Genomic DNA, 23,296 nt, shown 5'->3' with positions numbered 1-23,296 from the left:
TTGGAATGTGCAGGTTTGACCCTGACTTAAAATGTCATGCAAGGCTTCACATTTTTGGTAGCCAAAAGCCACAGTTCGTTGTAAACAAAGATACTGCAAGTGCTTTGACAAATGAAAGGCATTCACAGAGCATATTATAGCTTTTATTTCACTTTTAAGTAGGGTAATCTTTACAGGGAATGAAGATAATTCACATCCCCCTTTTGAAACATATGACATTGTACAACTGGAGAGTATGGGGGCGAAACAAGAAGACGGTACCTCTGGAAATCTGTGGTGTGGCGAGTATACCTTCAATGTCACAAGCCAAAAACGTTATAAAAAGAAAACTACGGCTGAACCGAGAGAGATTTAAGACGGGTAGTCCCTCAGTGACCTGTTCTCAACTGGGAGCATTCTATTACACAACCCCCGTCCTCCCTACCTGCATTTTAATAATTTAAATCAAATACTTCGGCCTTTCCCCCCACAAAAACTTAGAACACATAAAAACAAAACCATCATGGTCCAAGAATACTTCATAAAAAACTATTATAAAGAAAACAGGACACAAAATGGAATGACAAGGTGAAAATGTCCATGGAATAAAGGTTAATAAAAAAAGTGTACATTCCTAAATCATGCAATATACAAATTGTAATGCAATAATGATCAGAAAGAGGTGACAATCAATAAGGGAGAAACTCCACTGATAAGTCATTGTCGGGAACAGGTAAACATTTATTTCCTATGGACATTCCTGCAATTTACAGCTGACCGCGCGTAGTCATACTCGTAAGGGAACGTTTTCACGTAATGGAGGACAGACAGACAAACGTCAGAACATATGGTGAACGGTTAGTCTTGAGCTTGCTACTTCAGAGATTCAGGCTGAGAGCGGTTTGACCTGTCGTGATGCAAATGGAAATGCGACACAGGTGCACGCGAGGACAAAGGCTGTGGTGCCTAATACTGATAAGTGTGTAGTGAGTGATACATTTGCAAAATTGTATTAGTAATAATGAATCATTTTTTTCGGACACAAAGGCCACCATAGGGACCTCAAATGCGTCTATGAAATTCCATTGCCCATTTGCGGGTTTCTACTCACAAATTTTACTTTGAACCTGGTCTTTGCTTAAAAGCAATAAAAATAAAAATAATAATAATAATTGATCAGTCAAAAGACTGCCAAATCCCCGTCTTTGTGTCAAGAAACGATGTTGAAATAAAATTTGGACAAGAGCCAAGATTCTTGGTGGAAGATGTGCACTTCTTGTGCTAATGTAAGATAAGTTTGAAGACAACTGCACATAGACGACACTAAAGAAATTAGGCGGCACATCAATTACTCACATTTGTGTCAGGGTTTTTGGTCCTGATTAGTGTATCTAAAATATGTGATACATATTTCCATAAAAAGGAGACACCTTGTAGAGCAACCCGTGGCAAGACTGCACTTCGATCCATACAGGACAGTTGACATGCTGCTGTTTTGGTTAGCAATGACTCGTCAACGGCTCAATTTCTTTAATTTTAATTTATTTGATTTATTTATTTAAATTTAATTTTAATTTCTTATTTTCCCAGCCTCGGTATCGATATGGAATGGTCAACAAGCGAATTTGTTGGCTTCCGGCGTCGTATCAAGCATATCAGCCAGAATCAAATCTGAAGAGTCAAATCACTTTTGTGTTTTTCCTTGCCACGTATCTAATTATCTGAATGCGTGAATCCGCAACGGCTGCAAAAAACATCCCGCTTCTGTGTAAAAGGCACAGGAGAATAAATGTCGACTGCGATGCTTAAAAACGTCATATCCACAAAAATGCCAACTCAGAGCTCACAATGTGTTGTTGCCGTTTTGGTTTGCAGTTCAAATGGGGTCGCTAGTGTGTCAACAAACGCATCTAAAAAAGTGAGACAATTCCAGTTACTACCCGTTTATTATTTTCCTGATGGGAAAAGGGAGGCATGTAATTGTGTATAACTAGACGAGACACGCGGTGACTATTTGAGGAAATAGGGTAACATTGTAACAGTGATGCAACGAAACAATTTGTGGGTCTGATTGGTGTTGAATGATGGCGCTCGTGTTCAAGTGTCTTGGTCCATTGGGGAAAAGCAGGCAGGGAGGGAGGGAGAGATTGGACATTCCAAGCTTGGTAGCTTGTGCCTTATGCACTACTCACAAATAGTTTAGAAAGTCAAATTAAGTTTACAAGTAGTGTGTTTTAGGTTCATCCAGAAATGTAAAGCCTGATTTTTTTTTGTGAGTAGTGCAAGTTGCTTCGGTGTCTAATCTACTGCAGGTCTCAGGGTCAGAGTACAAGTCCCTCTTTTTACATTTTGAGAAAAGAGACAGTCACTTGGTGTTCCAAGGCTGAAACAGCAATCGGATGTTTAGACACACGCGTACATTGAAGGCGCAAACAGGCGTTCAAGAAACAAAAAACAAAAAAACACACACACACCAATGACAAAACAGCTCAAAAACAGTAAAAACGCAATTCAACCATCAACAGCAAAAGTCCAGTTGTCAACATGACGCCACATGACTGTCACATGAGGAAGGCGAGGAAGGAAGGAGGGACATCCAAGCTCAGTAGAGAGGAAATTGAAAAGTGCGTTGCAGAGGACGACGGAGCGAGTGCACGGCCCGTCTGTAAAACATCACGCGAGTGTGCTCAAGACTGTAGCGGACAGAAGAGCAAAGGTGAGGAAGGAGGGCGGATAAATAAATAGGGCGACGGCCGCAGTGTTTTTAACGTGATGGTGATGCGTTTTAGTGATGAGGGAGGAGGTCGGGCTACCCTGGACACAATCAGCACTGAGAGAAGGTCTGTTTGATCTCATCCAGCACGTTCCCAAGCAGCGCGGGTTCGTCACATTTGGCGTCGATGGACACCGTCTGGTCGGACTGTGAGAGAAGGAGGGTCAAAGGGTCACAACCTTTTTGTATTAACTCTTAAAATATCCTGGGTGGGGCTTTCTTCCAAATTAGTTTTTATTTTTTATTTTTAGGTAGGGGTGCACCGATCGATCGGCCTGACGATTTATCGGCCACGATTTCCTGAATTATGTTTTTTTTGGGGGTGGGTGGGCTCGGTGATCGGCCGATCCCTTAAAAATAAACCGATCTTTTCCACCAATCTCATCGCTCTCCTCAGAGGTCTGAAAAAGTATCCTCTTCTGCTGAGATGATTAATAGGCTTTTGTTTTTATTTGAGAGAAATAATTAATGTGCAGTTAAAACAAATTTTGTTCAAGGTTTTTCAATAAAACAAGATTAGAACATTGAAGGTGGCTGTTTATTATGAAAAAGAACTTGGGATCTGCAAAAATCGAGATCGGCAGGTCAGACTTTTTAAAAGATCGGGTATCGGTGATCGGCCAGAAAATTGTGATCGGTGCACCTCTATTTTTATGACATTTTGGTTGTGTTAAAATATGCCAAATTTACATTGGATATTGAATCTCTGTTAAATTGGTAAAACTAGACAAAAAAAATGTTCCTATGGATGACAAATGTGCCATTGATCGCACTTTTATCTTCAACATTAAAGAATATTTTTGTTCAAATTTCAGTTTGGATTATCTTGAAATTTGTAAAGTTTATATTTATTTTTTACACTTGATGGTTCAAAGCAGGAAAATATTTGATTCACTCACGGTTTTGACGAGCAGACAGACATGGTGACCCTGGATAGACCTGCTATACATGGAGGCACAGGAGTCGACCCTCTCCACAACTAGTTGAAAACAACAAATCATTACTACAGTGAAAAGTAGTTATTACGCTTTAGTAATTGCACTCATAAGTTGTGTCGGTATGTACCAGAGAAGTGGTGATGGAAGCAGATCCTGGCCAGAAGATGGTGGAAGGGCATGTTGACGCCTTCCAGTTTGACAGAGCTGCCCTTCAGGTCCCCAGATTCCAACAGCTTTGCAAATGCATCGCTAGCCAAAACAACAACACAAAAAATAAATTCAAACCATAACAAAATATTAAACACAAATGAGATCCAAAAAACTTTTTTTGGGGGTCATTTTATTTTAAACAGTCACAATAGTGTCCTCACCTGTAGCATGGAGTGGTGATTAAGTATGAGGTACAAGTAAAGTGCAGTTTGAAGTCCAGTTTCTCATGAGTTGAGGAGTCTTCATTCTGATCCAGGGAAAAAAAACAAAAAAAACAAAATGAGTTGGATGCAATTTAACTATCGCGTTTGTTCGCTAACCTTGACAATGAAAGTGAGCGTTCCCTTCAGTTTCTGTGGCATCACGATGCTTTGCACGGTGAACACAAAGCGCGCTTCATTGGACACCCCTGCAACACGGGAGATCAGTTTGTTAGTTTCAGTAGAATAACTTCAATTTAAGCTTACAGTAATTCAAACTGTTGCACGGTTAGAATAGGGGTGGAAATTTGTGTTATGGGATTTTTGATTTTCAAAACCAGCGCCAGTTACGGAAGTGTATTGCATTCACTTGAAAAAAAAATAAAAATAAAAATAATAATAATTATATATATATTTTATGGCAGAAAAAAACATCGGTAAAACAGGAAGAATAAAATAAAAAATTGTCAGAAAAAGTTTTTTTTTTTTTTTTCTCAAGTGAATGCAATATGCTTCTGTAATTTAGAGATGCGGTTGGGGGGGAAAAAAAAACAAATACTGTCAAAATGTGTGTAAAATAAGTAGGATTGTTTTAACTTTTACTGCCACACGTTAACAAAAAATCTTTAATATGACAAAGGCTTTGGTCATTTACATCATCCTTGAAAACATTGAATTTCTTCAGATTTCATCAGGTTTCATTACAATTTCATACGCAATGAGCCCATTTAAAAGAGATACAATGCTGCTGTGTTTTTGATTCCACAACTCATTGAAAGGCAGCGCGTGCTGCACTTAGACGGTCAACTGCCCATTGATAAAAAATAAAATAAAAAAAACAACAACAACAAAAATAACGTAGTTGACATCATTTAACGTTTATGGCGGCATACATCGTGATTTTACTAATCGTTATTTAACGTTTTTGGCGGTCAAAGAGTTAATAATGAATACAAAATGAAAGTCACTCTATAAATGACTTGATGACCCTAGGATGGAATCATTGCATTTCCAAAACCTTTACTTTTCAGAGAGCGACTGACCAGGCGGGAGCTGAAAGGGGACGGTGAGGCCGTCGTGAGCGCCAGCCCCCTCCGGCCTCTGCAGCTTGGAGTTGAGGGAGTCCAGCACGTTGAACTCCATGGATTTCAGGAAGCTATCGCATTTGTTCTCGAAGATGACCGACACCACCACCTGGCTGCCATCTTGCAGGTTCCCCTGGATGTCATACACCTGCGTGCAATGGGAAATTCAGCAAGTCTTGTTGACTTATTGGTGAAACAAACAAACAAAAACAAAAAAAGTTACACAGTTTAACCTCCAAAGTCAAACACCACCAAAGACGAACAATTTAGAGTCAGACATGTCTCAAAATTTTATCCCATGTTTTTCAAGAAAAAAAAAATCACCTCTGATTTTCTTTAATGCGTAAAAAACAAAAAAAATATATATATTTTTTTTTTCATGAGAAAATACTGTCTACACTACTACAATACTGTCATGTACATGAAATAAGAATTTTGTTAACAAAATGATCCCTGTTGTCATTTTTGCAAAAATATCTAAGTTGGTAAGACTGCAGACAAGCTCTTACTTGCTACTAGCATCAACTTGTGTACACATAAAATAAGATTACAACTTTCAAAATAAAAGCATTGCATATTTAAAATTTTACTTTGACTTTGGTCATTTTGAGAGCCGTTCGTAGACCAAGGGCAAGTCCAACGTGGCTCCCGGGCCTTACTTTGTCCTGATATGGTCTACAGTACGTATGTACCGATATGTATGATATTTATTGCAGTGTAGCATCTATTGAAACTAGTTTTTGGCTCAATCAAACTTGGAATAATCCGATATGAAATTGTAATTCCAATATTGTGGTGTACAAAATAAAAATAAATAAATCGCCCTAACCTGGAGGGCAACCATAAAACAGACTGTGATCAACCTTGGAGGTTCCACTGTTTGATTCGTCGCACACAACATCAACCACACACGACTCCTTCCGCGAAAGAAATATGAGAAGGCAGCAAGGACAGAAATAATTTGAGAAAAGGAAGCAGCTCTGTGGCACGAGGAGGCCAATTGATGCAGGTAAAAAACACAAAAGAAACACATCTAGGACAGTAGTTAGAATCAGGTTTTGCCTGTCACGGAAATGTAACCAGTACCTGATCGGCATCTTCCATCATCTTAAAAGAGAGGGAAATTTAACAATGAGACTTCTTTAAACAGCTGCAGCTGTCCCATATGATTTGGACATTGATTACTCATTGAATCCTATATGTTGGACAACATTTAACCCACCCATTCAGAAGTACCCCGATTCCTGTTTACTCACCATCTTGATGTAAGCGTTCTCTGCGAGGAGGCAGTAATTGGACATGGGCTGAATGGAGAGAGACAAGTTCAGGTTTGGATTAGACATTCTCTTTTAATCATTGTATTAAAACCCTAACCACAGTTGATACATATGTAGCTTTGAGATCAGACAAAAGTTATTATTACTCCAGAACTGTTTATCGTAGGAGGATATATTTCAGACTAACCTGCATTAAAAGTAAAAAATAAGCGGGAGAGACCACATGAACATTTATGTAAACCTAAACCGATTGGAAGTAAATGCTGTCTGTGTTTTGATCTGGAGCCCAAAAAAGCAGTGACTGTGAAAATGTTGGAAATTATGTCTTTGTTGCTAGGCTAATGCTAAAAGGCCACTCCATTTTTTTACGCATGTCCAGTTCACAAATGATATGGCACATGATCATCCGGGGGCAAAACATTCAGAAATAATACTTATACAGCAATACTAATTATTATATCCAATCTGTTTGAGGGCAAGTGAGGATCTCAGTTACCGGTAGAGGTTCTTCCTCCTCCACTGTGCCGTTCTGCACAGTCCCCTCTCCACCTCCATCACTATGGTTGTGATGATGATGGTGCTTCTTCTTCTTTTTCTTGTCCTTCTCTTCCTTCTCCTTTTTCTGCTTCTTCTTCTTGTGTTTAGATGACTTCTTAATATTGGAAGCACATGAGACAGTGAAAGAGTTATTAATCTCTTTTTTTTTTTTTTTTTCCTCTTTTCAAGAAACGATGACATCATGGGTGGTGACTCACAGACTCCTCCGTCCCCACGTCCTTGGGCTCGTCTGGATCAGAGTTTGGCGTCGTGCCAGAAGCCGCCTCGGGCACGGGGGCTGCTTCTGCTGCTACTGTTACTGCTTCCTGCACACACACAATCATTAATTAGCAAGCGGCACACAACATACTCCAGTGCTTACCAATTCTGTGTCAACAGAAGTAAACTAGTGAGTTAATTCATGGCAAAGAAAGGGATCAGCCACAATGAGTTTGGAGACAAAACTACGAGAAAAGCCAAAATGAGCCAACAAGAAACTGTAATTGTGTAAACGTGCGCTGGTTGCGAATTCCTCATCAGGAAAGACTGATCGGAAGTTTAGTTGTCATTGTCGCGACATGAAAAAGAAAAATCTGAAAGTGGACACTGCTCTCATGACTAAAGGCTTATAATAAAAAGTACATTTGCTTCTGATATTCATTGTTGTGGATGCCTTAGAGGGCCTGTTGTCTGCCCTGATTGTGCGCACATAACAGATATAAGACAGAAAAGCAAAAAAAACAGAAGTCTGACGTGACAGCCAGCATGTGGCCAGGGGCTTCATGCTGGAGAGTTCATTTTAGAAGGAGTGATCGCCGCAGAGAAATGCCTTCGATGACCCGCTCAGATACATTCAAGCTACAGAAGGCTTTAGGCGGACATCTCCTCCCCCTCCTATTACAGTAGTGGCCCAGCAAAGAGATGAAAAATAACGCAGCGGAAGCAGCATCAGGAAGCAAAGGAACTGACTCCAGATTCCTGTTGAACTTTAAAAGACGACATCTGCGCTTTTACCACCGTGACTAAGCAACAATGACAACAATCCACAAACGTGTGAAGAACCACTTTCGCGGAGCATAAGGAAAAAGAGGAAGAGGAACACTACAACATACAGTAGTCACTCATGCTCACAAACAGGAAGGCTGGCGAATAAGAGGAGAATGTGTTGTGCGACCTGTGAAAGAGCGAAGAAGACGACGTGTGGATGATGACAGAGAGAGAGAAAAAAAAAAGACAAATAAGGTGGCATTATGAGAAGGGTAGATGAGTACAAGAAAGCGACGAGGGGGAGGACAGAAGGACAGAGGGGCGAGACTCAACCTGGGCGTGAGAGGGCACTGGAGCATTTGAGAGCCAGAAATCCAGATCTGAAACCTAAAAGAGCAAGGGAGGGAGAGGAAGGGGAGGAGGTGAGAGGGGGGAGGGCCAAAGGCACCCTGATGCTTTACAATGACTGATTACACAAGGGACACGTAAAAGTGAAATTATTCTATTTCTTTAATCAAACAATGATTTGTTTGAGCTAACTAAAATTTGACCCCAGTTAATAATCACTTCACATCCAAAATAATAACAGCTCAGATTCATAGTAAAATAAACACTCAATTCGCTACGTAGAAAGTAACCTCCGTTTCCCAAAATGGCATACCTCAGCAGTTGTGGAAGTGGGAGGAGCTACCATCTCACTTGGTCCTTCTGATTGAGCGACAGGCTCATCTGACTGATCCCCGAGAAGATCCACCCCCTTTTCTTCATGCTTATGTTTTTTCTTCTTCTTCTCTTCTTTGCTCTTCTGCCAAATGGAAACGAAAGATATGGATCATTGAACAAATTTAAAACGTGATGTCATAATCATGCCTGAGGAGTCGTGTGACCTTATTTTGTTAGAAAGAACGTGATATTTAATAAAAGCGAACCTTCACCTTCCTATCCCTGTCTTTATCTTTCTTCTTCTCCTTCTTCTCTTTGCTGCTCCTCTTTTTGGCTTCCTGCGAGGTGCTTTCGACATCTCCGTCTGGACTTTTCGGAACCTCTGTCGGACGGTGAGACCTGACTGGTAGCTTCTCGCTGTCAGCAAGAGGCCTGCAAATAATCTTCTGTTAGGCATGCACGACAACTAAAAACGCAATCTGTGAGAATAAAGGCCATATTTAGTAGATATAGGCAAACGATTTTATTGGCTTGGGCCTGAAGGCAACATAGTTTATACAGCCCCCTGGTGACCATTAAAAAGGAAGGAAGGAAGAAAAAAAAGATAAGGGTCCTCGGCTTATGACGTTCCAGCACTTGATTTGTACATAAATATAGAACAAGTTGTAGTCTATGGCTAACCTCCACTAAAAAGAGTAGCTAAGCCATAATTTCATTAACTCATGCATATTTGTGGTTCACTATTAATGACTTTTTAGTATTTGTTTTTGTCTGAACCAATCCTCAGCTATTCAATGAAAAACTCACCGATTACTTTGGGATGTTAGCAGCTGTAGCTGAGTTTTTGTGACGTGCATGTATACTTATACTTGCTGTGCATTGTTTTGATATAAATCTGTAAGCCATTTTTTTTGCTATTCATGACAGGGCTCGGTTCCTATGAAAAAATAAATAAATAAATCCTAGACCATAAATAAAGCAATCAAATGCAAAGCACATACAGTAGATGTATACTGTGCGTTTGTATCCTCGAACTAACATATTGGGAACGTCATAAATAGAGAACCCCCTGTACTTTTAATGTTAGACTTTAAGTAATTTCATATATAAAATTGGATTTTTCTTTCATTTCAAACACCAGTGAAGAAGGTCCAGTTAAAACTTGAGCTATCCTTTTTGAAAATGCGCATGCGCTTGTTATCTCCACCAAGGCAAACTATCACTCACGGAGAGACTAGTGAGAGTCTTCAGAAGCATCTGAGAAACTAAAACTAGGGCATTTTCTCATAGGTACAATCAGGCAGATTATTTTAGATGCAATTAAACCAGAACCAAAGCCTGAGAATGTCAGCAGCATCCAGTTAGTGAGTATTCCTCTTTTAAAAGGGTAAATTACTAGGAAATCTCTAATGCGAGAAGTCATTCAGGGAATAATGCTGATTTTAACAGGCTTGATAAGGGCACAGGGAATATCATACCAGGCCAAATGTTACATTAAAAAAACTGAGCACTACAACTTAGTGAGAAAAGCTATGTTAGCAAGCCAGCTAATTGCCAAGTCAGAGAACGGGAGAAAAGATGCATTCGGAGCGGCAGGTCACGTGGCTGAGGTGCTACTCACCTGCGCCCAGCCATTTCCACCAAACTGCCCGCACAAAGTGGGCAGTAATGGGGTATGTGTATGCATAGAAGAGAGGAAGCAAAAAGCCGTGAGAGTCAATGAGTGGAGGGGGCAAAAAGGCTATGTCACGTCGGCCGCGACGCTGTGGGCCAGAAAGCCCAAGACACGCCCAAATGGATTTATTCAAATATTCATATTCATTTGAAGAAATCAATTAAGTTACGTTATCTTTGGCCGGAGCACAGCCGGAGACAGTGTTGACTCACTTGTCCAGATCGATGTCCAGGGCTTTGTGAGGGTCATTCGGATCTTTGTCATCTTCGTCACTGGGTAAGGCATTCTGGAGGCAGATCAAAAAGGTGCTCAAGTACAGGAGACAAACTCCTTGTATTTCAACATACTTAACCAATGAAAATTATTCCAATGGAGGCGAAAAAAAATGCTGGATTTTTTTTTTTTTTTTTTTAAATGAGAAAAATCAAAGTTTTTGTGAAAAAAGTCCCACATCGCCACCATAGGAACGAACCCTGCACAAGATCAAATCGCGACGTCGTTACCTCTGGCATCTCCTCTGTAACAATGTCGACCATGTGCGCCGGCGTAATGTCCTCCTCGCTCTCGGGACCCGAGTCGTGTTTCTTTCCCCGTCCACTGCGCTTCTCTTTCTTTTTTTTCTTCTCCTTCTTTTTCTTGTCAGCTCTCTCCTTCTGCCGACGCTCTTCCTCAAGTTTCACGTACTGGTCGGACATAGGCAGGCCTGAGGGAGATGAGGATGACGTAAAAGACATTATTTGATCCACAAATACAAGTGTGCATGCGTTTTGGGGGGGAATTTCATATTTATATTTAGCTTCTGATCATCAGAGTAAACTAATGCTGGGCTGTCAATCATTTATTTATCGATAACCTGTTAATGAAACTCACAGGCATATATTTGTCCTCTACAAAATAAAGGCTACTAATAGAGCATCTTACTGAGTCATTTAGTAGCAGTATTAGTCTATATGACTATACAGTACTATACTTCCTCCTGGTGGCCAAGGCAGCAAACCAGAAGAAACAACACAATGAATTGGATTACAGTATACCATTAACTCACTATGCAACTGTTTACATTCTATTTAATTATGTTATTACTCCATGCATTTAGAATATTGTAGAATGCTATTTTTCCTTGTCAAAAACAAATCGTTTTATTGGGGGACACTGTAAATATGTTAAGAAAGATGATTTGCAATATGAGTGTTTTGAGTTACGAGCATGGTTGTGGAATAAATTAAACTTGCATCTCAAGGTATTTAAGTGTTTATTTTGATAAAGCAAAGGACACACTACCTGGTACTTTAAGAGGCACACTCAGATCAATCTGAACGACTGGGATGTGCTCCACTCCCGGGGTGTCCTGGTATACCTGTAAGGGGGAAAAAAAAATAAAATTGTGACACCTACCAATCTGTCTTCATCTACTTGTAGACATATACATTATCTAATAAGTCAAATGGTACAACAAGATATTTACGTGATTACAAAAAAAAAAAAAAAAAAAAAAAAAAAAAAAAAAAAAAAAAAAAAAAAAAAAAAAAAAAGACCTTCTGAGAAGATGGCGAAGCCTTGATGTAAAAGGGGTTGTTGGCTTGCTCTTGTTTCCTCGCTTCTCTTCTCTGTGTAGAGTAAAAAACAAAAAAAAACAACTCAGATGTACTTTGGTTATTTTACAAGCAACATGGTAAACCCACTTAAGTGGAAAACATTTGTACACAATGATGGTAAAAGGTTTATAAAATGGAGGCGCTTATTGAATAGTCGATAGTCGTACCCTCGCCAGCTCCTTCTCATCCACCTCAGTGTGTCTGGGCCGGGAATGTTTGGGCTCCTCCTTTGTAAAAATAGCCTTGGGCTGCTCGTCCTCAGACTCGCTCTCAGACGGAGGCTCGTTGATCCAGGCATCCAGGTCCAGACTAAAAACACCCACATGAAAAAAAAAAAAAAAAAAAAAAGGCAGTTATTGTTAACAGTCAAATAAATATAAAGTACCATAGTATAACCACTTTATGTTGTCGATATTTTTTTTGTTAACAACTGCTGCAACTACAGCACTATATTTATATTTTGAATACACAACCAGGCACTCACACGTACTGGATATTAGCTATTGCCTTAAACAGTGTTCCCTGATACTCACCCTTCAGGTACAGGCACTTTTTTCTGTGCCTTGGGGGCTACAGGGTTGAGTTCTCCAGCAAAAAGTGCAATCACTTCCTCCGCTACCTCAATTTCCTTCTGCTGCAGTTTCTGGATGTATTTCACCAGCTGAAGGATGCAAGACGCCTGTCGAGTATAAGAGAATCATTTGTTCATCAAAAGTGTCATCAACAGAACTTGTGATTTCTGAGTTTCTAACAACATCTTACCCTCTCCTGCACTTCCAGGTTGGCGCTCTGGACAAAAAGCGGCAGGCGGTCTATCATTAGCTGGCTGGTTTCTTGCGCAGTTGTGCCGTCCGTGTTGTCCTTTTGGCTCTGCAGCACGGTGGCGAACAGCTTGGCGGCGTTCTGCACGTACACGGCCTGGATGTGGCCCGGCAAGGTGGCCACCTTCGGCCGCAGCATAGCTTCTAGCGTCTGTAGCGGGTTCTCCAGGTGTCTAAAGATGACAGCTCAAGTTTTGGATTTGAATTTCGAGGATGGAATGTCCGTTGTCACGTTAATTTATGACAAAAGAGTAAGCAACATACTCTGAGAACTCGCCGCAGATCCAGGCTGCCGCGTACAAAACTTCACAGATGCCATTTCTCTGCATGTTGCCGGTCAAAAGGTGAGCGTTGTCGAGCAGGGTGGCCATCTGGGCCACGGCGAATACCCGGATGGCCTTAACCCGGATGGCAACATCCAGCATCTGCGAGGCGATGAGGTGACCGTGCCTCGTGCCCTCTAATCGGGTCAGCTCTACAAGGATACTGATGTACCTGCATGGGAGAAAAATACAGCTGGAAATCATGCCAAAAATAGAAAGTGTAGGCGATTGTGTGGAGGCAAACGGACCACTCAAAGTTGGTGATGTACTGGTAGTTGCTCTGGCTGCAGATGTCAATGATCTTGGTGAGCAGTTCATCCCTGTAGGTGGTTCCCTCCGCTTTGTCCACATGTAGCATCAGCTTCTTCACAATTTCCATCAAGTTCTTTTTGGAGACCTGCATAGGAATACACCTTAGTGTTAGAGCGTGGGGGGAATCCATCCATCCATTTGACGACGACAAGAGTCGTCAATAGCCTAACATGCATTAGAGAATTAATTTTACATCATCGTATTTCAGCATCTAAATGTACATAAGACACACAAGAGGGAGCAAAACAGACCTGGAACGGATTACTAGCATTTCTATTTATTTGAATGGGTGAAGATGATTTGAGGTGCTTTGCGTTATGGCCGTGGTCACGGAAAGTCAGTGCACCACTGTATTTGACATGACATTTTCTAACAAACTGTATACACATCATCTTAATAAAGGCTGGGAAACGGTGCACAATAATAATGTAACACTGCAAATAAATAAACGTGAAGAACGCAAGACTGGAAAGAAGCCCATACCATGCCATAGAGTAGGTCCAAAGCTCTGAGACGGATGGACTCATCCTTGTCATCCAGACATTGCAGGATTAGGTCTTTGTGGCTCTGCACTGACTTAGGGTGGGTCTTCAGGATTTTGGACATGGCCAAAAGGCCCAGATACTTCACTGAAGAAACATATTCACACACACACACTTGCTGAGTATACTTAAAGATAAAAAATACTATCACACCATGTTCAGAAATGTACCACCATCAATGCCTGCCTTTTTAAAATGCTTATATTGCATTCATATAAACTACTGTTAATACAATTAGCTGTAGCACTGTTCACTATTTGATAGGTGTATGTAAATATCACAAAGGAAAAGCTCATTAAAACACAAAGTACAATGGAAAAGACAAACACGTATACACAGGACAAAACACACACTGGCCATGTGAACCCTGCTGAGTCACAAAATTGTGGCGCCCGCTATCAGAGACAAAACACCTCTGACATTCTAATCAATAAGTGTGGTGGCGACATTGGCTGCAGTGAATACATTGCAGTCATGATGAGCGACTGCATGACCACTTCAAAAGTACTGTGAAACAGACGACGACAGCGATGGTGTTGAAAAGCTTTGTGTTCATTCAGCCGATATCCCACTGAGGGGTGAACGTTTGCGAAGCTCGAGAATGCTGATTTCTCGTCAGGGTTTGTTCATGGTTGCAGTGTCCTCTTTTTCTTGTCACAAGGACATTTTGAACATGAGTCTACTTTGCCGACATATATTGTTGTGTGTAAATGAATAAGGACACAATTTGTGTTTGGTGCTGCTAAGGCGCATATGTAATGTCACGTCAGTTTGTTCGAGCAGGTAGTTCAGGCTAGCATGCTAGCTAATACTACTGATGAGTCTCAGTGTGTGCCCTGCGATTGGCTGGCGACCAGTTCAGGGTGTACCCCGCCTACTGTCCATAGCCAGCTGGGATAGGCTCCGGCACCCCCCCTCGACCCTTGTAAGGAGCAAGCGGTTCAGAAAATGGATGGATGGAGTCTCAGTGTTTTTTTGTGTTGAATAATTGAACTATTGGATACAATTGTTTATGTAACATAGGTTAATTATCGAGTACATGCTGACAATTTTCCTAGCTGGTATGCCACAAGATTTTTCAAATACAATTTAAGTTGTGAAACTGCTCTATACTGCCATCTATGAGACTGATCACTATGGCCTTTTTGGGGGTTACTACTGTACTCACCTAGATTTTAATCTGACTTTTCAGCAGTAATTTAGAGGCAACACCTTCAAGCTCAGGTTCACAATCTGCTCTATTCACACCACCAGTTCTGGGCTGGACTGATTGGATATTTGGGCCCAATAGTTGCACCTTCTTAGATCAGATTTACGTATTATAACGGACACGGTAGACCAATGTTAAGATTGGTGGGTGCTATGAATGAGACAACTGAGTGGTGAGGAACAACCGGTGCAGCCCAAATCGTCAATTTACAATCTACTCTAGACACAACTATCTATTAGTGGGGGTCAGTCCAGATAACTCGAATGGATTCTAAATATGAGGAAAGGAGCACATGAAATCCTATGACAAAATGTCAACAACCCCATTTTCTCTGGGGCTAATGTGATTCAATTCAATAAAGGCCTACAGGTGCAAAGGTTATGCAGTTCGAGTTATCAAGATTCTGTTGGGGGATCTCTGGAATCCTCTAAAAAGGGGGCTGGACTTGTCGTCCAGAGTGAGAAACACGCAGACAATGAGAAAATGACACACTGCAGGCATTGACAGAGGGCTCACAGTTCTGGTCAGAGTCTTCAATCAGGATTCTCAGTTTCTGGACACAGAGCTGGAAGACAGAGAGACAAAGTATGATGCCAAAATAGAGATATGATGATATGCTCACACCTTAAAAGCAAACATTAAAAGGAAAAACTGAAGAGTAAAGAGACTTGTCAACTGTTGTGATTGAGGAAGAAGAAAAGGGCAGAAAAAAACAGTGAAAACATGCGCTGTGTATAAACCGGAGTGGAAAGAGACCAGATGACCAGTGCACAGGCAGGCATGGACCAAAGAAGCATACCTGGATACTAGCACTGTGGTTGGGCATCCCTGATGACAAGGAAATTAACACTGCAAAACAGGACAAAGTAGCAATTAGATTTTTGGAGACATTAGACTGTTAAAATTTGTGTTTTTTTTCCCCTTGTTTTTAAGGAGAGGCAACATGTCAATTTTATTTTATAAACATTTATAGCATTTAGTTACAGTACACTGGTTCAAATTTGTATGCGCCGTAAACTATTACTAACCTATGCTAACGCAGTGGTAAAAATCATAATTTGGGTAAATATTAAAAAACAAAACAAAAAAACACTTCAACCAATCAAATGAAAAACTTGTGACATGCATTATACCACTGCGCAAACTAATTCATTGCGCACCGTTCATAACCTTGAAACCTAATATGTCGCAACCATCATAAATCAAGCACCCTATATATTATAAATACTGACCTGCAATAACAGTGTTCACACACTCGTACAGCAAAGACATGGCAGATGTACTGCAAATTGGAAAGAGTACAGATTATAAATGTGTTGATCGACCATCTTGGGCTACCTTACATGAGAAGGAGAATTTTTGCTCATCTCACCTGTGAATTAGGTTTGTGAGAGGTTCAATCAGCTTTTTCCCCAAGCGGGGCTCCAGAGGAGTGAGCGCACCAAACTGTAAAAGCAGAGCCAATGTCACATTATACGGGTATTGTTCATGTGACAAGCAAGAGAAACAGTAGTCGGTCATACTTGTCAAAAAATAAATACATTGTTGGCCTTGCTGTTGTGTAGCTGGAGTTTGAAGGCAGTCAATGGGTTAAGTATGTGCAAATGTCTCTTGTGTTGACTCACCAATTTAATAATCTTAATAAGAACCCAGTTGTTTGTGGAGGAGGTCATGAGCTTGAAGAAGAGTGGTGCCAGAGACAGGTAGTTTTTGGGATTCCTGCGGGCCAGCTCACAGATGACATTGACCGCGGCCGACTGCACGCCTACAGGGAGAGAAGCGCACATTAGGCTTCAAGCAATCAGCAAAATGGATGTCACACAAAAAAAGATTAACACCATGTCATTTTTTTCCCTCTAGGTTTCGTCATGACAACAGGGGAACCTAGAATAAGGTGGTACCTGGATCCGGGTCTTCAAGCTTCTCCTTGAGCCTGGGGAAAGCAGGACGGAGGGACTCTGGGTACTTGAGAAACACCTTGTACATGATCAGCACTGCTTTCTTCCTGATGTAGGGTTTAGTGTGAGACATCTAGAGCAGAGGAAAGGATGACAAAATGGAAAAAAAAAAAAGTCACACTTGCACTGTTGGTGTGTTGGCGGATGGTGGTAGACACATCAGCAAAGAAAATGGTATATCAAGATATGACATTTACACAAGCAAGACGAATACGACAGAAAAATACAAACAGCATGATTGATCCTCGTTATTTATAACTGGAACCTTCATAATAGAAATAAACAGCTACGAGTAATGTAACATGCAAGTGAATATTCTGTTGACCAATCAACAGATAGCTGCTTGTTTAGCAGTTCAGTACATAATCCAATGAAAGAGTACTGAAAAGCGCAACATTACAGGCTGGAAAAAATTGTGTACTGAATTGTGGCTTTGTGGCTCACCAGTGTCATGATGTCATTGGCCAGGTCCCGAGCCAGGTCGGGGGTAACGAAACAAGAGAGGCCTGTGAGGGCAACGCCTGTGTCGTACTGGTTAGGACTGCTCAGATCCTGCATGGGTGAGAACCAGAACCTCAAAAAAAATTAACAACCCTTGCTGCCGATCCATGGCAATGAGCAGTGACGAGGACGAGGAGGCAATCGCGGAAGCAGCACAGCTGCTTACCTTTCGGATCTGATTAGTGGTCAGCATGATGACATCAGTGCTCTCGTGAAAGCACTGCGAGGCTGCCAAGTAGCCGATCCTCTGCGAGGGCAGAAGCGCAATTACACATTGTTCTACGGTGCGATCACTGCAACAAACATACCTTGTAAGTGAACTTGGAGGAGCTCATGACTTCAACGATGTTGAATGCGGCCCAGCTGACGTCATAGCCGAGCATCTGAAGCTGTTTCACAAAGAAAGGGTCACTATTCGTTTATAATAATAATGCAGGTGTCTTGTTTTAGTGTAACAATCAATACAGCAAAGCTGAGCCATTATACTCGTTATAAAAACAGGAACACAAATTTAGTCAACAACTAATATTTAGCTAGCTTGATTTACTCGATAATGCCTTTTTCTTCGACGTTTGTTTGACGTCGTGCTCATCCAGCTGTACTTACGTAGGTGAGCTTGCACACGGCATTGGCTTTGACGGCGATGTTGTCCTGCTTGAGCTCCTGTTTGATCTCGTCGATGCAAGTGGAGATGTACTTGGCCTGAGGGCAGACAAAAAGGGCAAGCAGACACCAGATCAGATTAGGCGCAACGATACAGTTATATGCCGCAGGGCAACAAGAGAAAAGCAGCCCGCAATTGCAAAAGCTGCATTTACTATTTAAAATCAGGTAGATATTTTCAAGCATTTGGGACAAATTTTGAGCATTTTTTTTTTTTTTAAATGATCATCATAAGGCTAGATTATCCTGAGTGATTGTCTCCTGATGTGGCAATGTTTTTTTCTTTCCTGATCTGTTCATAAAGTGGTCAGGGCCGACAATCGGAAATGTAAACCCTGTGCAATATTGTCAATTGTAACAGCAACTGCTGACAGTGCTGAGTGTTTTTTAAAATAAGGCATTTTTTTTCAAGAGGACTTTATTTTTTTTGTTTTGGTCCATTTCCCAGTGCCACCTATCAAATCTTGAAATACAGCTAAGGTCTTGAAATCAAGGTTGATAACCAGCTATGAGAGATAGCATGACCACAATTTTTTTTTCTTCTCTCTTAAAAAAATAAAAAATAAAATAAATAAAAATGTCCACAAATACTGACATAAACACTACTAACTCATTAAAGAGTCACTAGCTAACTAGCTTAGAAGCATCAGTTTGTTACTTGGCACGTTACTAATACTCTGACGTTGCCTCACAACAGAGTGTCACTTAGACAACATTAAATGAATCAGAAATACTGTCAAAAGCATTGTTGGTGTAGTTTAATACAAAATAAAAACAACAAAAAACATCCCAAACTTTTATATGGTAGTGTACGTTAAAGACTTAATAATGTTCAAGTGCACTCAGTAAGTGTTTTATCAGGATTACTCCTAAACTACTTTCCCGACCAAATACATTATCGCCACAGCCGAAGCAGTAATTGCAGCTAATTGGCTATTCGGCAGCTCCCCCGCTTTCGCTGAAATACCACAGCAAGAACATGAACGGGCCCGAAGAGCCTCACAATTAAAAAGTGACAACACAGGCCCAACATTCCATGTCCGGTCGGAGGGAGAAGCCCGAACGAGAGCAACCAACAACAAAAGCTCCGAAGAGAGCGAGTGTGGGTGCTAGTCATGTGTGTGCAGTCATGAGACAGCAAAGTGACAGGGGGAGGTGTGTATGTGGATTCAGCACACACACACAATCATCAGCAGACCCACACCATGCGGCCACGTCACACACAACCAGAATGGTCGATTCAGGACCAATTGAAATAAGTGAAATAGCTGACGTGGAAACTGTGGATGTCCAAGTCACAATGGTGTCACCTTTTTCTACATTCTTCAAATTGTTAGAGGGGAATGAATGAACAAAGTAAAAAGTTGAAGAAATACATTCCTCCGTTCATTTTATATGCCGTGATTCCTTGTGATTATTATATATCACATCATCATGTACTCAGTTATTCTCCTTTACTGTATCTCCCTATTTCTAGTTATTTTGTTTGTTTATTGGTCCAAGATGTGTTGTCAGCAAGTGTCAAGTCTGACCGACTTTAACAAATGCCGTACCTTGAACAGAGCCAGACAAGAATGGCGAGGGACAAGACATGGTACTAAAATGAAGTAAAATAAAGTTAAAGAGATGAGAAGACATTTGAGCTTTTCTTTCCATTGATCATCATGAACAAAAAAATTGGGCCAGTGAACAAACTAACAATTGTTAGAAAACTGCAGTTGTTTGTTTACATTCAACATTCAGTTTCTGCAGCCAACTTAGTCAGGCTGGTTGTGATCGTGAGATTATAAATTCAGCATCCTGTGCATTCATACTTGTCAGTGGAGACTTAAAATCATGTTCTTCTCACATTTAACTAGTTTACACAACATTTGATTCTGAAATTAGAGAAAATAAATTATGGACGTTCTATTTGCAAGTGTAAAGGGAGCATATGACTGACCATAATCTCACAGAGATGCTGCAAAACCATTTCAATGTCATCTGTGACAGGTTTTATGTTTTTCTCTGGAAGATTTATTGACATGTTGAAAACTTTTGACCGGAGGTATGTGCGTCCTTGCAGCAAAATATTTTTAACAAGTGGCCTCGCCTGACCTCTACAACTCTACCTGAGAAGAGAAAGAGAAGTGGAGAGGGTGGAGCTGCTTAACAACTGACATATGAACCAGCCCAGCCATGCAGTTTGAAGGCCCATTATACTATGGTAAATTGTTGAACATATTAAGGATTGTGATTATATACCATGTTTTGATTAGAGGGACATTTTCCGCAGAGGAAACACTTTGAATTGTCTTATGAAGATATTTTTGTTTAATTTCTATTATGTATGTGATCGTTGAGGCAAGTTAATGCTAAGAATAACAGTTTCAAAGCTTGTTTGGTATTAAGAGAAATCAAGCAAAAAAAAACACAAAAAAACAGAGCTAATCTACTTTTAAATATTATCAGTGAAGGGAAAAGAAATCCGGCTTTCTGCCCAAGGCCATATAGCCAAGCTGTGCATCAAATCTGTTTTTTAAGCACACAACCGAGTCAAGTGGGACATTTCACACACCAAAGCGGCATGCTGCAACCCGTGAACTAGATGAAGTTAGCACCAGTGACTGGCTTGACATGTAGAATGGTTTGTCAGGCTGCTACATTTGATTTTTCCCACAGAAAACGGTTGGACAAGAGAGTCTCGGGTAAACCTTGTTCTGACTCCTGCCACTTATACCTCACAATGTGGAATATCGCCAAATTGTGTGCAAGGAGTCCCTTTGTCAACTGTTCCAGACACTGACGTGTAAATTATATGTGCGTGTCACCACAAGAGACGCGTGAACATGCACTACGGACAAGGAATTGTATAAATGCAGTTCAACGTATAAACTGAGTTTATATCTTAATATTAAGTTTCCATGAGAATTTACAAGAACTAATATACAAAACCAGTGTCCTCGAATGGACTATGTTGGTTCCCCTACAATATGAGGAACTGCCTTCACACATACATTAATAATTTAACAATCTGTTCACTGTTGACTGGGCAACCATCACCTTATCTGGGCTTGCAAGGTTGGGTTACCATTGACAAAAAAACTTAAGAAGAGCACCTGCCGGATCACAACGTCAAGCACCGGTGAGCAGACACAACACAGCAAAGATACGGGCCATTTTCAACCCGCTTGTGTTAAAAAAAAAAGCAAGAAAAAAAAAAAAAGCGTGAGATTCTGAAAACACTCAGAATTTCACACAACTGGATGAGTGTGTACACAACCTTGGATCCAAACTTCTCGGGAGTTGAAGTTGACAGGGTCAAAAGGCAGCATAAATGGTGGGCAAATGTGAGATTGTCTTTTCAAAACAACTCCAGTATTAGCTTCTGATAATAATGTTATATTATTGTTCAGCTAGGTTGTTGAGTTATTCGTGCTTGGCAATATCATTAGCCTGCCACACCACTTCACTGAAATTTGTAATCACCAGTAAGGTTGAAAAAGCCAAGAAATTCTGTAATTACCATATCGATACTTATCGATTCTCCTATTGATTTTTATTGGGTGAGGGAATAAAATAACACAGCGTCAGTCATTTTTAACTTACTTTCATAATATTAATACATAAATATATCAATGTGCTAAGTTGCTAACAATTTTTTTTACACTAAAACATTGACCACAGAACCAAATACAGACTATATTATATTACAGTTTTAACATTTAACAATTATATTAATGCTTTTGCATGATCTGTTGAACTAAGGATGCAGGACATTTTAGTAGAGGTGGCCAGAATCCTCAGGATTGAGGAAATTATTAAATCAAAACCAAAATAATTTAAGTAAAAAAAGGGGGCATTTTAGTAACTTCAAAATACGCACGGTTTTTTTTTATTTTTTATTTTTATTTTTATTTATTTTATTGGGTGTATTGCCTTGGCTCAATGCAGATGGCAAAATACTTTGTGTCCTTTTCGTCCACAGATTCATACAATTAAACGACTCTTGTGCTACATACTACAAATCACGAACAACCAGAGGCAAAATTAAGGTGTGTTAGTCCAAAACAAAGTATCCGAATGCTAAATCAAGAGTAGTTCAGATCCATTGAGTCACCATTATCATCCTTCCTCGAGCTAGCTGTCAATTAGCGAGCTAACTTTAGCGCTAGCAATACCATTAAGCCTTTTTATTTAACGCCCTAATCGTAAAAGTTGGCTAAATATTAATACAATTCATATTCTATTGCAGCAATTATTTAGGTCGAAGGAGAAAATGTCTGAGGACGGAGGCGACCTAAGTGGCTAATATGCGGTGCCGCTAGCATTTTAGCCAGGCTACCTTAATGTTAATTCAGCTGACACGAGTCGCCAAACATAACGGACGTTTACGTAGGGGTGGAGGAATGACGTATGCGATGTAACGCTATGTAGCGTTTTTTGTTGTACTTTGTTTACCTCATCTTCCTTGTGGTTCCTGATGCCACGTACTAAATCCTGAAGGTTTTTGTCGAACATCCGATCGATGCTCCCTTTGACAATCTTCAAAGCCATACTCGGTGGTTGGCGACGGTGTCACTGGTACCGGTGGGTGTCGACCGAGCCCGGAGACGCTGTCTCATCCACCCGGAGGGTTGCTGCTCCTGCTATCGGGGTTGTTGCCGTGAGCCCCGGGGTGGAGGGGGGCCGAGGAAGCTGCTCGAAGGCCGGAAAGAGACGGGACGTCCTGGGCTTCGGCGTGCGCACAGACGCCTGGCTGGCAGTGGCTCAATGGAGGAAATGGCTGACAAAATGGCGTCCACAAGTCAGCTGACTGGAGCATTATGCGAGATGTGGGAATTAAAGGTCCACGCACACACGCTGCTGTCTATCTGAGTTTATATCTTATTATTAACAATTTCCATGACAATTTACAATAACGAATTCACCCTTTCTACTATTTGATATACTTAAAAAAAAATAATTTAATTAGAGCCATTTTTTTCAATTATTTCATTTATAATTTTTCAGATTTATTGTATTCTTTATTATTTATTATTCATACATTTAGAATTAACCAATTAGA

General features: G+C 40.6%; 1 protein-coding gene across 5 annotated transcripts; it reads right to left on the bottom strand.

Annotated features, from left to right (window-relative positions):
* Nucleotides 1-121: 121 nt before the first annotated feature.
* On the bottom strand, nucleotides 122-23,041 carry ap3d1 (adaptor related protein complex 3 subunit delta 1). Of its 5 annotated transcripts, XM_077533630.1 has the most exons (35): nucleotides 22,690-23,041; nucleotides 18,193-18,288; nucleotides 17,895-17,975; nucleotides 17,753-17,833; nucleotides 17,530-17,637; nucleotides 17,029-17,158; nucleotides 16,753-16,892; nucleotides 16,500-16,573; nucleotides 16,360-16,409; nucleotides 15,927-15,976; nucleotides 15,644-15,692; nucleotides 13,859-14,004; nucleotides 13,312-13,460; nucleotides 13,005-13,235; nucleotides 12,682-12,913; nucleotides 12,453-12,598; nucleotides 12,087-12,228; nucleotides 11,860-11,931; nucleotides 11,606-11,681; nucleotides 10,828-11,027; nucleotides 10,537-10,610; nucleotides 10,271-10,294; nucleotides 8,922-9,081; nucleotides 8,648-8,791; nucleotides 8,320-8,373; nucleotides 7,218-7,325; nucleotides 6,959-7,114; nucleotides 6,442-6,489; nucleotides 6,272-6,292; nucleotides 5,144-5,333; nucleotides 4,221-4,309; nucleotides 4,062-4,147; nucleotides 3,818-3,939; nucleotides 3,652-3,731; nucleotides 122-2,899 (listed from the first exon to the last, which is right to left on the bottom strand). In XM_077533630.1, exons 1-35 carry the CDS (start codon nucleotides 22,783-22,785, stop codon nucleotides 2,804-2,806), a joined length of 3,801 nt encoding a protein of 1,266 aa, XP_077389756.1. In that variant the 5' UTR covers nucleotides 22,786-23,041; the 3' UTR covers nucleotides 122-2,803. The 5 variants fall into 5 exon arrangements, with proteins under 5 accessions (XP_077389756.1, XP_077389757.1, XP_077389760.1 ...); XM_077533631.1 differs by lacking the exon at nucleotides 6,272-6,292; XM_077533634.1 differs by lacking the exon at nucleotides 8,320-8,373.
* Between the last annotated feature and the right edge of the window lie 255 nt (nucleotides 23,042-23,296).

The sequence above is a fragment of the Festucalex cinctus genome, chromosome 10, assembly GCF_051991245.1.
Source record: "Festucalex cinctus isolate MCC-2025b chromosome 10, RoL_Fcin_1.0, whole genome shotgun sequence".
NCBI classification, from domain to species: Eukaryota; Metazoa; Chordata; class Actinopteri; order Syngnathiformes; family Syngnathidae; genus Festucalex; species Festucalex cinctus.
The sequence above is the reverse complement of the archived record's forward strand: the minus strand, read 5'-3'. Positions and strand labels throughout refer to the sequence as shown.

Bases quoted from the DNA above. Each gene is read 5' to 3' on its own strand.
- ap3d1 (XM_077533630.1), bottom strand. From the start codon at position 22,785: ATGGCTTTGAAGATTGTCAAAGGGAGCATCGATCGGATGTTCGACAAA. The intron at 12,229-12,452 runs GTGAGTATCAGG...GGGTGTTTTTAG, and splicing joins AAAGTGCCTGTACCTGAAGG to TCTGGACCTGGATGCCTGGA. The intron at 5,334-6,271 runs GTACTGGTTACA...CATTGCACGCAG, and splicing joins TGATGGAAGATGCCGATCAG to GTGTATGACATCCAGGGGAA.